The 15838-nt window shown below is 33.3% G+C and overlaps 1 protein-coding gene across 1 annotated transcript; it reads right to left on the minus strand.

Annotated features, from left to right (window-relative positions):
• Positions 1–553: 553 nt before the first annotated feature.
• TRIADDRAFT_26392 (uncharacterized protein) lies at positions 554–8973 on the minus strand (the record flags this gene model as incomplete). Its single annotated transcript, XM_002113513.1, has 25 exons — positions 554–602; positions 695–758; positions 860–971; positions 1047–1122; positions 1211–1249; positions 1320–1399; positions 1495–1565; positions 1667–1795; positions 1880–1971; positions 2046–2169; positions 2242–2302; positions 2385–2431; positions 2515–2590; positions 2690–2815; positions 2955–3033; positions 3106–3195; positions 3291–3361; positions 3508–3690; positions 3778–3873; positions 4007–4045; positions 4156–4233; positions 5104–5199; positions 5558–5615; positions 7139–7201; positions 8885–8973. Coding segments are annotated over 25 exons (2088 nt in total), but the record flags the coding sequence as incomplete, so codon positions are not given.
• Positions 8974–15838: the final 6865 nt, after the last annotated feature.

Genomic DNA, 15838 nt, shown 5'->3' on the forward strand with positions numbered 1-15838 from the left:
TCATAATAGCATTATTGATAATCCTAAGTAATATGCGATTATGCGGTATAAAATCAAGTTAAAAAAAGATCAATACTTGTCTCTTTGCCCATGCAGGTAGCTGACCAAAACTATATCGATAATTTTTTTTATAGGTCTTGCTGTAGTTCACTATTAAAATGATAAAAAATTCTTGATTAATAAGTACTTCTACATTTTCGTAGTAAAGATATAAAATGAAGTCAAATATACCAGTTGCACTACCTTCACTGCCCCGCTCAAGATCTTCTTCTTCCTCTTCTTCTTCCTCTTCCTCACCTTTGTATTCCTTATGACTTTGACGTTGCGATACAGTATAAGTCCCTCGCCTTATTGTGCCCAATAAAACACATTTTTACGATCACAGTTTGTAATCAAATTTTATACCATACATGTAAAAACTAACCGTAAATCTTCGGCTACTGCCGCATCCTTGACATCACTTTTACCTAGTAACTTTTCTTGAATAGTCTAAAATTGTTTCGAGATGTAAGACATGAAATACTAAGCTGCATTTATTCCGTGATATCCGTTTTCATCTTACCTGAGTTACAAAAGAGGGTAATTTCCAAACAAAGATGCAACTATATTCGCATATAATGAGACAAAAATTATCAGTCATTGCTGAAAATAAAGACGAATGGATAAATTATACATAGTTTAACTAATCACTAACCTATCACCGGAAACAGTGATTAATCTTTCACCATCATTGGTAAAAGCAATGCCAGTAATAATTTCTGTATGAAAAAATACTGAGATCAGTTCAACTTGTTTAATGTTAGACAATATGTTAGTACAGTTTAAAATAGTTATGTCAACAATAATTATAATTACGCACCGGCATGTCCACTCATTTGGGCGATACAATCGCCAGAATAAAATTCATGGATACTAACAAATTTATCAGAGCTACTTGTGGCAACGTAACTACCGCTTGGATCTAAGGCAACCTAGAACATATGGAAATAAAGGTATTTATTAAATTATGTATATACTGTAGCTTCTCAGAAAAAAATCGTAATTACCTTTATCAAGGTACCATCGTCAGTAACTGATCCTTTATAGCTTTTTTTCAATTTACCAGTTTTAATATTATAAATCCTATCAATCATATACTTTTAGTGATAAGTATACACATGTAGTCCATGTAGCAAAATAATAATTATAATAACATTATTTAGATCAATACCTGACATTTCGATCCTGACAAGCGGTAACTGCGAATTTTCTAAATTGAATTGAGATGACCATGTATTACATAAAAGTTCACACTACAATTATCTATATCTATTACGTACCGTCTACAATCAATATCCATATCATATAGCGTGGTCTTGCTAACAACTATATTTGACCGAATAAATTGAAATTCCGGTTCCTAAGAATATGGAAAAGTAAAAAAATTAACAACTATAACATGTGATTGGAGTCTTTGCCATTATATAATTACAAATGTAAATATTGTTGCGGAACCTCTTGCGCAGTACGAAACAGAATTGATTTATCGGTGCCACAACTCAATAAGTGTAAATTGTCTTTTACGACTACAAAGTATTTGAAAAAATTTTAGTAATAGATCACACGATTATATGATATGCAACACATCAGAGAAATACTTTAAATCTTATAAACATTATTACTTTACCAGCAAAATGAACAGAAGTAATAGAGCCAGAATGATCATCAATTGTTTGTACTAGATTACAGCTTTTACCATCGAAATGAAAAACATGAATCAACCGATCTCGACTTGCAGAGGCTAATAAATCGTGACCTAGCCAGATACATATAATTCAGAATAAGTTAAAGTAGCACTTAGCATATCCTTGAAAAGTATAAAGGAAGAAATTGTCCATACCAGAATCGACATCTAAAAATGATACGCATAAAACTTCTGCGTCATGGGCTTCAACTTTAACCAACTCATCCATAAACTGTAAATCATGTATCCTTTGACAGGCAATATAGAATCACGATAAGCTTTGGCAATACAAAAAAGGTAACTGATATGCAATTTATATTACCTAATGAACCCAGATCTATCACCGGAGGCAAGATATTGGCCGTTATTGTTAATATTCATACATCTAACTCCAATACTTTTTTGATGCTCAACAGAAGGACTAGCAGGTGTATTACTTGAGCCCACTAATTGTAATGTTGCTCTGTTAGCGTGGTATTTATAAAGTTGAAAGTGCTATTTAAATAAATGAATATTACCTGTCACTGTTTCTACAAGGTTAGTAAATTCCTTATCTGTGTATAAAACCCGAAATAACTCCTACAGTAATAAACCACAGCGAGATTAATTTAAATATTAAAATATGACATGAGTAGGGAAAAATATAATATTAAAAGCATACATCACTAAAAATATTTTTCCTGAAGCGTAAAGTGTCCTGACAGGCATCTAAAAAACGGAGGCATCATATCATTTTTATGAATAAAATATTTCAGTTAATGAAATTAAATGGATCGACCGGAAGACAATACCTAAATCAAGGTTCCAAAATCGGATCGTGTCATCAGATGAACAGGTAACAAATGATCCTACAGGTAAATGTGCTCTCTCAACATTTGCAACACGATATACCTAGATGCGAATAATAAAAATGTGATATAAATACACAAATACGAAAGCTAACTTATAATAATAATATTCTTGCACCATTTCTATTACCTTAACGTCCCAAACACAACCAGCATGAAATAAAAATGATCGAGATTTATCAATCTTTTGTAGATCTCTTAAATTCCATATGTATAGGCTATGGTCATTATATGTACAAGTTACCTAACAGAAATCAATAAACATCATAACGTTAAGGTATAAAGGTAAATATTATAACAGTTATCAGTTGTAGTTAGAAAATTTACGTTAAATTACATAAAAATGAATCAAAGTATATTTTTGATAATAAAACTATCCTAACCAATTTATTTATAGAATCATAGACCATAGCTACGACGTCTGGATATTTAATATCGGGGTCAGCTTTATATACCATAGCACTATGAAAATTTTGGAAATATGGCGTAAGAAATTTTTATAAAATTGAATAAAATTGTCAGCAAATACAATACCTAGGATCTACGCTGTTGGCTAGATCTATTCCTAAACGATGCGGTTTAGGTAAGCTTGTAACAAAGCCTAAGGTACTACAGTTGAAAATTCTACGATACAATGGAGAGACCGTAAGATACACGTCATTAAAAATGATCAAAAATTTTTTTCATAAAACTGAAAAAGTATCGCAAGTGAAGTTTACCTAACGATACCGGATGAGCAACCACAATAAATATAATTTTCATCGACAACAACAGAGCTAGCAGATGATGCCTAAATAAGAATGGTTATGTGCAACGCTATTAATGGTAAAAGCTGATAAAAAGTAACCCATGCACCATCTGTGTAGTCTACATAGCATATCTAAACCATCATAACACTGCCTAGTTACAGAATAAATTAGATATAATATTACAAACCTTTAATTCAACCCATTTCTCTAACATTCGCTTACTGTTAAAACAGCAGAGTAGACCACTCTTTGTGATACAATAAGTAGAACTAGCATTATCGCCAATACCACAGGCAACATCACAAAACATGTTGCTCCTCAATTCTCCTAATAATCCCGATCGACCAATTAATGGTTGTCTATCTCCAACCTATAAATTATTAAGAATTAGGCAAGATTAGCTACTTTTTGAATAAACAGAAATATCATATGTTAGTACAATTTACTAGTATGATACCTTGCTCGAATTTTTGGCAAAATACCAAAATCTAACATGACGTAGACCAGCAGTAACAAAGTAGCTACCATCTTCTGCAAATGATAAGGACTGAGCCTGCAATTTTATAAATGAGTCAAAAGTGTTACAGTTGATTCCCGTAACAAGCCTTAATGAAGATTATTAAGACAATATCTACGAAATTGATCTCGTGTCTTACTCTGTAAAATTAAATTATCGCCAACATTACCTGGACAGAAATCTTATTACATGCCACAATTTGCCCAGTCTAACGGTAAAGAAAAAAGCCATTACTAAATAATTAATTAACTAGCGCAATACCTTTTCTTTATTAACTAGAATGCGCGTATAAATAAGATCTAATGAAGAAAAAGCTACCTTTAAACTCCAGACATTAACACTCATATCATGTTGATCTCCAACTGATATTACTAGTTTGTTGTTAGGAGAAAAAGCCTATAATCATCAACAATGAGAATTATTATTTATACGCGAACATAATGATTAAAATTTTTCTATTTCCTGACAAACGTGATAATTACATACACCTGGACATAATGACGTATATTGGAGCAATATAGGATCATTTTTAGTGACACTAGTAATAAAATGTACTATATTTTTCATCCGTACATGTTGAAAGTAAATATATGCGTGTATTACATAATGATTTGAGGGGATTCTAGCTAAAAGACAGTATCAGAATTGCTCGTCGATATAGACTGGAGTAAATTAATTGAAACGCTATATAACCATTTCCAGGGATTACAATTTAAAGTTACTACCACTTATCATTCAAGTTAAAGAATGTTGTTGCATTGGTATAATTATATTCAAGGATGATAGTCGAAAAACAACACTACTATGTTTCACCTATGTAACTATAATACAATCATAGGTTTCGTGAGAACTGTATGTCAATGGCTTAAATTGTAATTACAGGTGTATGTGCAGTTAGTGCCGTTTGTCAGCAATGAAGCAATTATACAGTATACGCGTATAGCACTGTATTATCCACAACTCCACAGTACTGTATATAGCACACGTACTGCGATAACTTATTATCTTCATAGTATCGTAATTAAACTATAGCTATAACGCGCAGTACTGGAAATATGCAAACCGCCAGTAAGATAGTGGGCAATAAGCTACAGTAGTAGAAGTAATATTAAAAGCTCAGTGTCCGTCAATGCACTAATTTGTACTACAAATACGATATTAATATACTGTTTCCAAATAGAGATTAGAAAATATTAAGGCATTACGTAGTATTAGCCATCGTATGCTGTACACATAGCTATTATTATCTTACAATAAATTACTTACCACACAGGCAACGCTAAATTTATGACCCAGGTATTCAGCTGCTTGGTTATTATTATCAGATAAATCCCATACCCTAACAGCCGGTAAATGCCCACTCTATCCATTATATAGAACAAAATATTGAACGAATATTAACTAAATACGCATAAATGCACATTGATTATAATTATTTATCAATGATACTTAATGCTCTCTAGATTTCAATAGACTGCTTAGTATTTGAGCAGAATTAAATTATGGTAATGAGAGAAAATTAAATAAAGTAATACGGCAACAATAATATGTTAGGTTTATAATGCTGTATGAATATCGATTATGATCTAATAGCTATGCGCATATTTTGTGGAAGTATTTTTAATAATTGCCTATTACTATAAATATTTCTGAATTTTTAATACAAGATAATCAAATAAGCTATGTTGACAATATTATAATTTGCATTCTTTCTACTAACCTCGCCACTAACAATGTATCTGCCATCTTCTGAGAAAGCAACGCACTTTAGACATTTCCTATTCAAGTCAATATGTATTAAGTAAATATACAGTATGTTCGATATTGACATTAAGTACACATTGGAGACAAAAAATAGTCATCATTATTCACTACAATTATCCTTGCTAGACATAATACAAAAAACTACATTTAAATGAACGAATTCTCATTGATTTGATGGTTTTTACAATTATATTTAAAAATTTTACTATTTGCAAAATTTAAGTTTACGAGTTTATAGCTATAACGATGAAACAAAAGTTGATTTATTTTGACTATGTAAACCTAGTAGGCAACAGAAAATTTGCTCTTATTTAATATGATTTTTTTACGCGTTATCCTAGTTTATACAACCTAGAACAGAATTTTTGAGTCTTAAGAATTTAAATCTACGAACTAGACATCAAAGCATTGTAAAGCTATTTTTACTATTATTCGAGAGAGTCTAATAATTGGCTGATACAAATAGAGAGCTTGATCTATTTATGATAACTGCTACTGATTTCTATGATGTAAAATAGGTATTTTGCAGTTACAAGAAATAACCGTACAAACTCGTAAATCTAAACGGCATAAAGTCATCCGCTTAGTCTCTCCGAACATCTTTACCATTCATGAACGTAAACAAATTCTACCGTTGCAAAAGTAAGTTTACAAATTTGTCGATTTAAACACTGCCAGACTATTTTTCTATTATCACTTAAAGAGAATATAGTACAGTAGCTGATTGACAAAAATAGAAAGCTTAATCTATTTAACATATTTCGCTGGTTTATATGATATAGAAGAGAACTGATACTATTATGAATTTAAATATAGGAATTCGTAGGTCTAACTATGATACTGTGCATGCAAAATAACTTTCTATTATTAACTGGGTAAGAGCTCATAACTGATTGATAGAAATAGAAGGCTCGATCAATTTTAACATCTTCTATATGGAATATTGTAAGGGTAGACTATCAGTCTTAAACCTATCCAAATAAAATAACAGCCAGAACTACTACCTATCTCTGCTATAACCTTTCTGGCAGCCTACTTTACGAAATACCTTTAGTGAAGTCATGTAAGTTAAGAAAAATGGGGGCGGGGGGCGGATAGAAAATGCTACTCCATCATAAATGTACTGTATATCTAACAACTTTGAATACCTTTTGCAGTTAGAGCTGCCATTTATCTCAGCAATACGAGTAAATATCGATACTGAAAGCCTTTCGATATACCATTTTTTTTAAATATCATTTGGTAATATTATAAGATTACGAAAAAATAGACAATCAATCGCTTCAGGAAAAATAACATGACACCTTTTTGGACATGCATTTTCAACAATTTTGGGTATCTTTTACTGTTACAGTTATAATTTAATCAGAGTTGGACGTGCAAAAGTCCACAATGTATGACAATGTGGAAGTATCATCGGCTCAAATGCTACTAGAAAACCCCGATATCGTACAGTTTGTCTCATAACTCATAAATTTTAGAAATAATTTACTGAACAATTTACAGCAGTCTTAGCTTATAAATAGAAAAAACTTACCTCGCTGTATTAAAAATATGACTTTGACGATTTGTTTTAGGATTGTACAGAACAATAACACAACTAGATGAGAGAGAAAAAGATCATTAAAATGGATCATTTTGAAGGTATTTTCATAGAATAAGAAAGGCAAGATTGTATCAATATCTAGTAAAGCGACTATATTCGCTGGATATTGCCATTGACAACCTGCATTATTGATGATTATAACGTATCAATAAATTAATCTTAAAACAATCAAGAAAGGATACACTGTGTAGGATTTGGATGAGAATAAGACAACAATTCATCATGAGTAGGCAGGAGGAAGCTTTGTCAGTAATAGGAAATAATTATACTGGATGATTCTATTATTACTGTATAATATTGAAGTACTGTTGTAAAACTCGATTTATTAAAGGTGCTGATCGTTATATCAGGTATACAGTAGCAATTGACGGTTTATACTGCTTTTATAATAATTCAAACTTTGTATTTTAGAAATCGACGCTTATCAATCAATTTATGGCGGCCATATACTATAATAATTAGTTATTAGCTTATATAAAAATTTACCAGTATAATTTACCGACTGCATTTTTAGTGCATATCGCCCCTTTCTTTATGCTTATGAACTTCATATCCTAGATTAATTTAATTGATTGAATTATCACGACTATGTCCGAACTAACTATTACCGTGACTTGTTGACTAGTCCATCGAGTTTCTAAGTAAAGGGATCAATTTTTTAGTCCCTCATTGTCGTTCTCTGTAAACTCCATGTCAGATGTGCAGTGGTCTGCTGTATACTATGCTCAGTTTCTTACTGTAACTGGAGGAGAATTTTTTAGTCAATATGGCCAATTTTTCTAGCTTTGTAAACTTTCCATCGGAGGCTAATTAATTTATTTATTTATCATTATTGATCATAGCTACTAATACTAATCTATGGTTTCTGAAAGCGAGCGTTTTTAGGTATTGCAATTTCTTTGCCACAGTCATGTCTATTAATCACTTTTCCACAATTAATCAATTTAACGATCATCCACAATTAATCAATTTAACGATCATCCTCAATTAACATAAATCTACTGTGTCTGCGTCGACTTTCTACAAGTCTATGTCGATGTCTAAAATAGTATACTTAGTAAATGGACTAATTCAGAACATTCCGATAAAAAATAACTCCATCTCAACATTGAATTTGATCAATTGAATATTACTGAACTTGTTGGTAACGATAATAGGCAAAGGTGATTGATGCCATGTGGATAAAAACAACCTATTTTATATTCACTTACTGTCAATAATGAGAATTTAATTGAATAATGATACGAATCAGAAAATGGACTAAGGTACGGTTGATAAAATACGAGTCTAGGACATATTTCACGTAGTAAGGATCATTTATCAACACCCTTGTTAAAGATGTAGAATAGTGTTGGATTACCGATGAAATGTAGTAATCTATCAGTAGATGCAGAATATCTTGCATATACAAATCAGAAAATAGACTAAGGTATGGTTGATAAAATACGACTCTAGGATATATTTCACGTGGTAAGGATCATTTATCAACACCCTTTTATTAAAGATGTAGAATAGTGATGGATTACCGAAGAAATGTAGTAATCTATCAGTAGATGCAGAATATCTTGCATATACAATAATTAATTCTTGACTAATATACCTGTCCTACTGTAATTGCCGATGAAAATTGGACACTTAAGACAAGAAATATAATCAAATCAAATCTGCACGACTTACCCAGCTAAATAAGCAATGGTACCAGAAGATGGATCACAAGTCAAACTGCTACAATTGGTAGCGGTTATACCAATTACTTGCTCCAGCTGGCACTACACTCCGGAAAAAATAAATTGAATACAGTCATTCATAATTATAACAAAGCTTTAAAAATTACAAATACTCGCCATATGTATACACATACAAGGAAAGTATTTTTGTTAACTGTTGGATGACAATTTTAATAATCGATGTAGAAAAATAACTGTACTATGGAAACAATATGGCGCATTAGATAGACAATTTCTTTTTCAAGGACGTGTAGATTAATCATTTTGAAATGATGATATATCGAGTATTTCTGTATGCAATAAGACTGTTGACTACAATAACTTGGCGTAGCAGTGTTGTATCATTATTAGGAAGGAAAATGATGTCGATTGCTTTCCCTTTTAAAAGTAGTATGTACTGGTCATTTTGAATGATGATGCTATTTCTAATTAATAATGGATTGTCGGTTACCATCGATCGGTGCATATGGAAGAAGTAATATATCACTATTATTCCTAAAAAATAATATAGACCATTTTAAACTGTAGTAGTGATGATACCAGTTAAGAATGATATTAAAATTACATGGGATTACCGACTACTAGCAATCGCTCGGTGTAGAAATAGTCTACTATTAGTTAAGAATGGAAGACTATTTCTCCTAGTATCAATGTTAGAAGTGTGTGATCTTTACTTTCAATAACGATGATATTTCTGATCGCAATTTGATCGCTGACTGCAGTCGATCAGTGTAGTCATGTTTTATCGTCGCCATTGGAGAAAATAATGTAGACTGTTTCCCTTCTACTGTAATAACTGTACGTATATCATGCAGGATCATTTCGGAATGATGATGCCATTTCTATCTGTAATTGGATCTCTGTCTACCGTAAAATCGATCAGTTTTATCATCATCACAGGATCATTTTGGAATGATGATGCGATATATATCCGCAATGTCATCGCTGACTACAATCAGCGGCGTTTTGATTGACACCCTAGGAGAAAGCGATCGATAGCCTATTTTTGCTTCTGATTACTCTATATCGTATTGAAAAGAGGATGTAATTTCTACTGACTACCATCGATCAGTCTAGCAGCATTGAATCACATCCTAGGCCAAAATAATGTCGACTATTTCTTTTCTAGTAACAGTATAAGATACACGATCATCTTCAAATGGTGATGCGATTTGTAACAACAATTTAATAGACTGTCGTTGATGAAAATGATCTATGGTCAATCATTCGCCTTTCTAATTACGAGTTGTATGTATCGGAATTTGAAATGATGATACTGTTCCTATCCACAATTGGACTAATTGTAGTCGATCAAAGATGATGTACTATAAAATAGTTGGCTTTTCTAGCGATGCATCGATCATTTTGAAACGATGATGGTGATTGTATGGGCAATATGATCGTTGACTACAACGGGTGAAAAGGATATCAATCAGTCAAATATCCTATCATCGTACCGGATAGCATCTTGGCAAATATCAAAGTGGTCTTATTCAATTCAACGCATGATGGACTCTCCATTTCTGGATATACGATAGATACCCAACGGTATTGGATGGGATATGGGACCGATTCAAGTCTAATAAGTGATATCCTATGGTTCTTGTTGGTGAACTTGATATAGACTGATTCCCTAGTAACAGCATTGATTATTTAACATGACGATGATGATATTTGTATGGACTACAATTCTAACTTAGCCAATGGCAACATTATCCAATTCATTCAATTTGATGGACATCGCATCGATTGCATGATAATCCTCTATTGAACTGCTCTTAAAGGATACTAAACGATTGAAAGTCTATTCAGTATCCAAATACTAAAAGCAACAATGAATACAGTCATGAACCGCAAAATCAATGACTATGTGGTCAGAGAATGGATGTGGATTCTTGTGTCTATGATTGGGACTTGTTGTAAATGATAAAATTGGCTTCTTACCCTATCCGATAAAGGACTGATTTCGCGTCTAACGGAGATTTTCCTCTTGGGCGATGACTTGGCCAATTTATCGGTAATAGACCTTTTCGCAAATAATGCCATAGTCGTTGGTCTATCTTACTGAATAGAATATTCAATCTATCTATCTATATATATATATATATATTGAAAAGTTAGACAGATGAAATCCAAGGAGAAAATTGGCTAGGGGGGAGGGAGGGGAGGGATAATGAACACAATTATTGGCCAACTTTTCCTTAATGTTGTGACGGGGATTTATAACATTCACTGGGTCCAATGATCGCAACAATTACGTACAAATAGAGTAGAGTTGAATGGTTAAAAAAAGGAAAATACCAACGGCTACAGTGGTCAATTTTCAGTTGGAATTAAGTTAGAATAACTATCTCCACTCTTGAACGCTACAAGTGTAGACTATTTGATAGACGATTGCTGATAGAAGAGCGCCATAGTTTTGCTCTATCAAACGCTTTACAACTCTTTGCAGCTACCAAACTTCAACTACTGCAGCAATTTATTCTCACTCAATTGCTCAATTCTTACTGACGATAGCCAGACAATTTCAACTGTAAAGAGACACAAGAGAGTTGTAGAATGCCTTCAAAAGGTGCAAATGATCCAATGAATATCCAATACGGATGAAAAGGACAGCAATAAGGTGGAAACGAGGATCGCCGATGTGATGGAACTAGGAATCAAGACTAAATTAGCATTAGAGTCGTTTGGATGAGGAAGGGCGGAGAAAGTGATGCTGAGAGTCGAGTGTATCGTACGGGTGATAGAGCGCTTAGGTGGCATCCCCATACACTATCTTGTAATAATAGATACAATATCGTCAGCTGACAGTATCATACGCTATGTATCGATCGCCAGCGGTGGCTGCCTTGGGTGTGATGCTTTTGGCGACCTTCATTTAAACGTTATGATTTTTGGGGAAAACGACAGAGTGTCCGTCTGTCTGTCGATCGAATGAGTCCTACGCTACTGGATGGACGGATTACTGGCTTGGCTAGGGACGAGAAAAAATGGACGCATTTATTCAATTCATTTTCAGCCTTTTTTTCTCCAATCTTGGAATTCATGTTCATACATATTGTGCAATTCTTGAACGTGGCATAGAAAGGATAAAAATGGCTTTAGTAATCCCTGTCCAATTTCTATGGCTATGTACAGTACTATCGACCCACATGAATAGCTTTAAGGACATTGCCCAACTTTGCAATGGCCTAAACTAAACCGTTGTCGACGGGACGCGTAGATGTACAAGAAACCAATGAATAATTGTGTCCTATTCGAGATCATGAATGGCCTTAAGGACATTTCTTAACCTATTAATGGCCTAAACTAAACTAAACCGTTGTAAACGAAATCGTTGTATACGGGACGCGTAGATGTGCAAGAAGCCAATGAATAGTCGTGTCCCATGTTCGAGATCATGAATGGCTTGAAGGACATTTCCTAACCTATTAATGGCCTAAACTAAACCGTTGTAAACTAAATCCTTGTATACGGGACGCGTAGATGTGCAAGAAGCTAATGAATAGTTGTGTCTTATTCGAGATCATGAATGGCTTTAAGGATATTTCCTAACCTATTAAAGGCCTAAACTAAACCGTTGTATACGGGACGCGTAGATGCGCAAGAAGCCAATGAATAGTTGTGTCCTATTCGAGATCATGAATGGCTTCAAGGACATTTCCTAACCTATTAATGGCCTAAACTAAACCGTTATATACGGAACGCGTAGATGCGCAAGAAGCTAATGAATAGTTGTGTCCTATTCGAGATTTGCTGTGTTTTAAAATTCAAAATTCGAATTCATAGATTGCCAATCTACGGGATTAAAAAACATTCTCCACATACGGTACAGTAGGGATGAGAAATGCATGAATTAGATTTTGTATACCGCTGAATCGCTTGGAGGATATTTTCCAACCTCGAACTCCTCCTCTTTTTCCAATCTGAACCGTTGTATAGGTGTAATTAGGCATTAGCCCTCTCCGCCTTACATAAAGTTCTTAGCATATTTAGCTGAAAGTGTGCTACAGTATAGGACGCTTTCAGCTAAATATGCTAAGAACTTTATGTAAGATGGCGGGGGCTAGTGTGCAGACAGTATGTACAAGATGCTATGTGAACATGGGTGTCACATTGGAGATTTGCTCTATTTTAAAACTTAAACTTCCAGTTAGTGCATTGCAAATCTACGCGATTAAAATAAAAACATTCTCCACTTACAGTACAGTAGAAATAAGGAATGGATGGATTCGATCTGATATACTACTGTAGTGAATGGCTTTGAAGATATTTTCCAACCCCGCACTCGAACCGGTGTGCAGCACATGCATGTGTACAAGATGCTAAGTGAATATTGTGTCACATTACAAATTTGCTCTATTCTTAAAAGTTCAAACTTCCTGTTAGTGGATCGCGAATCTACGGAGTTAAAATAAAAAACTATTCTCCACAAACAGTACAGTAGGAATAAGGAATAGATAGACTAGATTTTGTAAGCGTATAGGAGTGAATAGCTTGAGGATATTTTCCAACTACAGACTCAACCGGTGTGCAGGATACGTCCATATGTTCAAGTAGCTAGGTGAATATTGTGCCATATTAGAGATTTGCTCTATTTTAATATAAACTTAAACTTCGAAGTAGTGGATGGCGAATCCATAAAGTCAAAATAAAAACGTTCTCCATAGACTAGATTTTATACGCGCATAAGAGTGAATAGCTTGAGGATATTTTACAACGAAAGGCTCAACCAGTGTGCAGGATACGTGCATATGTACAAGTAGCTAGGTGAATATTGTGCCATATTAGAGATTTGCTCTATTTTAATATAAACTTAAACTTCGAAGTAGTGGATGGCGAATCCACAAAGTCAAAATAAAAGAACATTCTCCATAGACTAGATTTTATACGCGCATAAGAGTGAATAGCTTGAGGATATTTTACAACTACAGGCTCAACCGGTGTGCAGGATACGTGCATATGTACAAGTAGCTAGGTGAATATTGTGTTCTATTAGAGATTTGCTCTATTCTAATAAAAACTCAAACTTCGAAGTAGTGGATTGCGAATCTACGGAGTTAAAATAAAAACATTCTTCACAGACAGTACAGTAGGAATAAGGAATAGATAGACTAGATTTTATACGCGTATGAGAGTGAATAGCTTGAGAATAATTTCCAACTACAAACTCAACCGGTGTACAGAATACATGCATATGTACAAGTAGCTAGGTGAATATTGTGTCATATTAGAGATTTGCTCTATTTTAATAAAAACTTAAACTTCGAAGTAGTGGGTTGCGAATCTACGGAATTAAAATAAAAAATGTTCTCCACAGACAGTACAGTAGGAATACGGAATGGATGGATAAGATCTTATATACTAGTGAATAGCTTTGAGGATATTTTCCAACCCGGACTCAACCGGTGTGCAATATACGCGTATATGCAGTTTCCAAAAGGCTAAGCGAATACTTATGTCACCTTACAAATTTGCTCTATTTTAAAAACTCAAACTTCGAATTAGTAGATTACGAACCTACGGGGTTAAAAAAATATTCGTCACGTATATTACAGTAGGAATGGATAAATTCGATCTTATACACCAGTGAATAGCTTTGACGATATTTTCTAACCGGAACTGAACCCGCGTACAGTATACTCGCATACGAGTATGTACAAGAAGCTAAGTGAACATTTACGTCTTATTAGAGATTTGCTCTACTTTAAATATTCAATCTTCCAGTTAGTGGATTGCGAATCTACCGATTAAACATTATATCCGTCAATGCGCCGTACCTGGCTAATGCAGCGCAGCTAAAAGAGGCTCATTAATTAATTATACGCGTATACAGTAGCCACGGTACTCGAGAACAACTCTCTTATTAATTATTGATTATTAATTACTTATTATTACTGGATATAGTAGTCTATGGCATACCTTACGTTACGTATTTACTAGTGCTGTTGCAAAACGGCGGATGAAAAGTTGTACCATTTTATTTAAAGTATGAAATTTACTCGCTTTTAATATGAACATGAAGGGATACTCCAATATTTTTTATCGTCTGCACAACTTGGCACAATTGACATAACCGAATATGGCATAGACCAAAGGCCAAAAATCAATTATTAATTAGTGCTATTTAAAGTTGACATTTTTGCCAGTTATATATCCCAATATCGAAAGAAAACAGCTATGATAGAGTTGATGATAATTTAAAAACCAATAGACAGTACCGGTATTTATTTATAATTAAGGTGAAATAAGATAGCAAGGGAACTAAAAAGTTGGACAGATACACTATTGCAATCATCCAGATATCAATACCACGATACAGTTTTACTACAAAGATAGAGCATACGCGTAGAATAGATTGCAACTACATTTTTGTTACAGTTTTACTATAGCCATATTTATAGAAGAAATAGAACGAAATTAGGGATAGAATAATCTAGGATTAAATAGATGTATGTACTTTCGATTAACAGCTTGATAAAATGGTTAAAGGCCAAATAGAGAATAAATGAAGGACATATAATCATAATTTATTGTATGATACAACTTCGGACATAACCTTGATATATAATTTTCCAGAAAAGAAGCACACAATGAAATAATCCGAATCAATTTTTATCCGACTATCGGTTTAAAACCGATTTCAAGCTAACAGTAAATATAACTTTTTATGAACAAAAATTTACGAAGGAAATCATATGATGAATATAAAATCTACTGATATTCAATATTAAACTTGAACTGCACTTACAATGTGGAAATTTTTTACACGAAAGACAAAATGATATGACAAATCTTATACATTCGTCGATAGTTTCATTTTGGACTTCAATAATTATCGAATCTCTTATTACCCCACTTTAATCATCCCAAGCCATAATCGATAACAAATAGATAATTACTA

The sequence above is a fragment of the Trichoplax adhaerens genome, genomic scaffold (assembly GCF_000150275.1).
Source record: "Trichoplax adhaerens TRIADscaffold_6 genomic scaffold, whole genome shotgun sequence".
Lineage (NCBI taxonomy): Eukaryota > Metazoa > Placozoa > Uniplacotomia > Trichoplacea > Trichoplacidae > Trichoplax > Trichoplax adhaerens.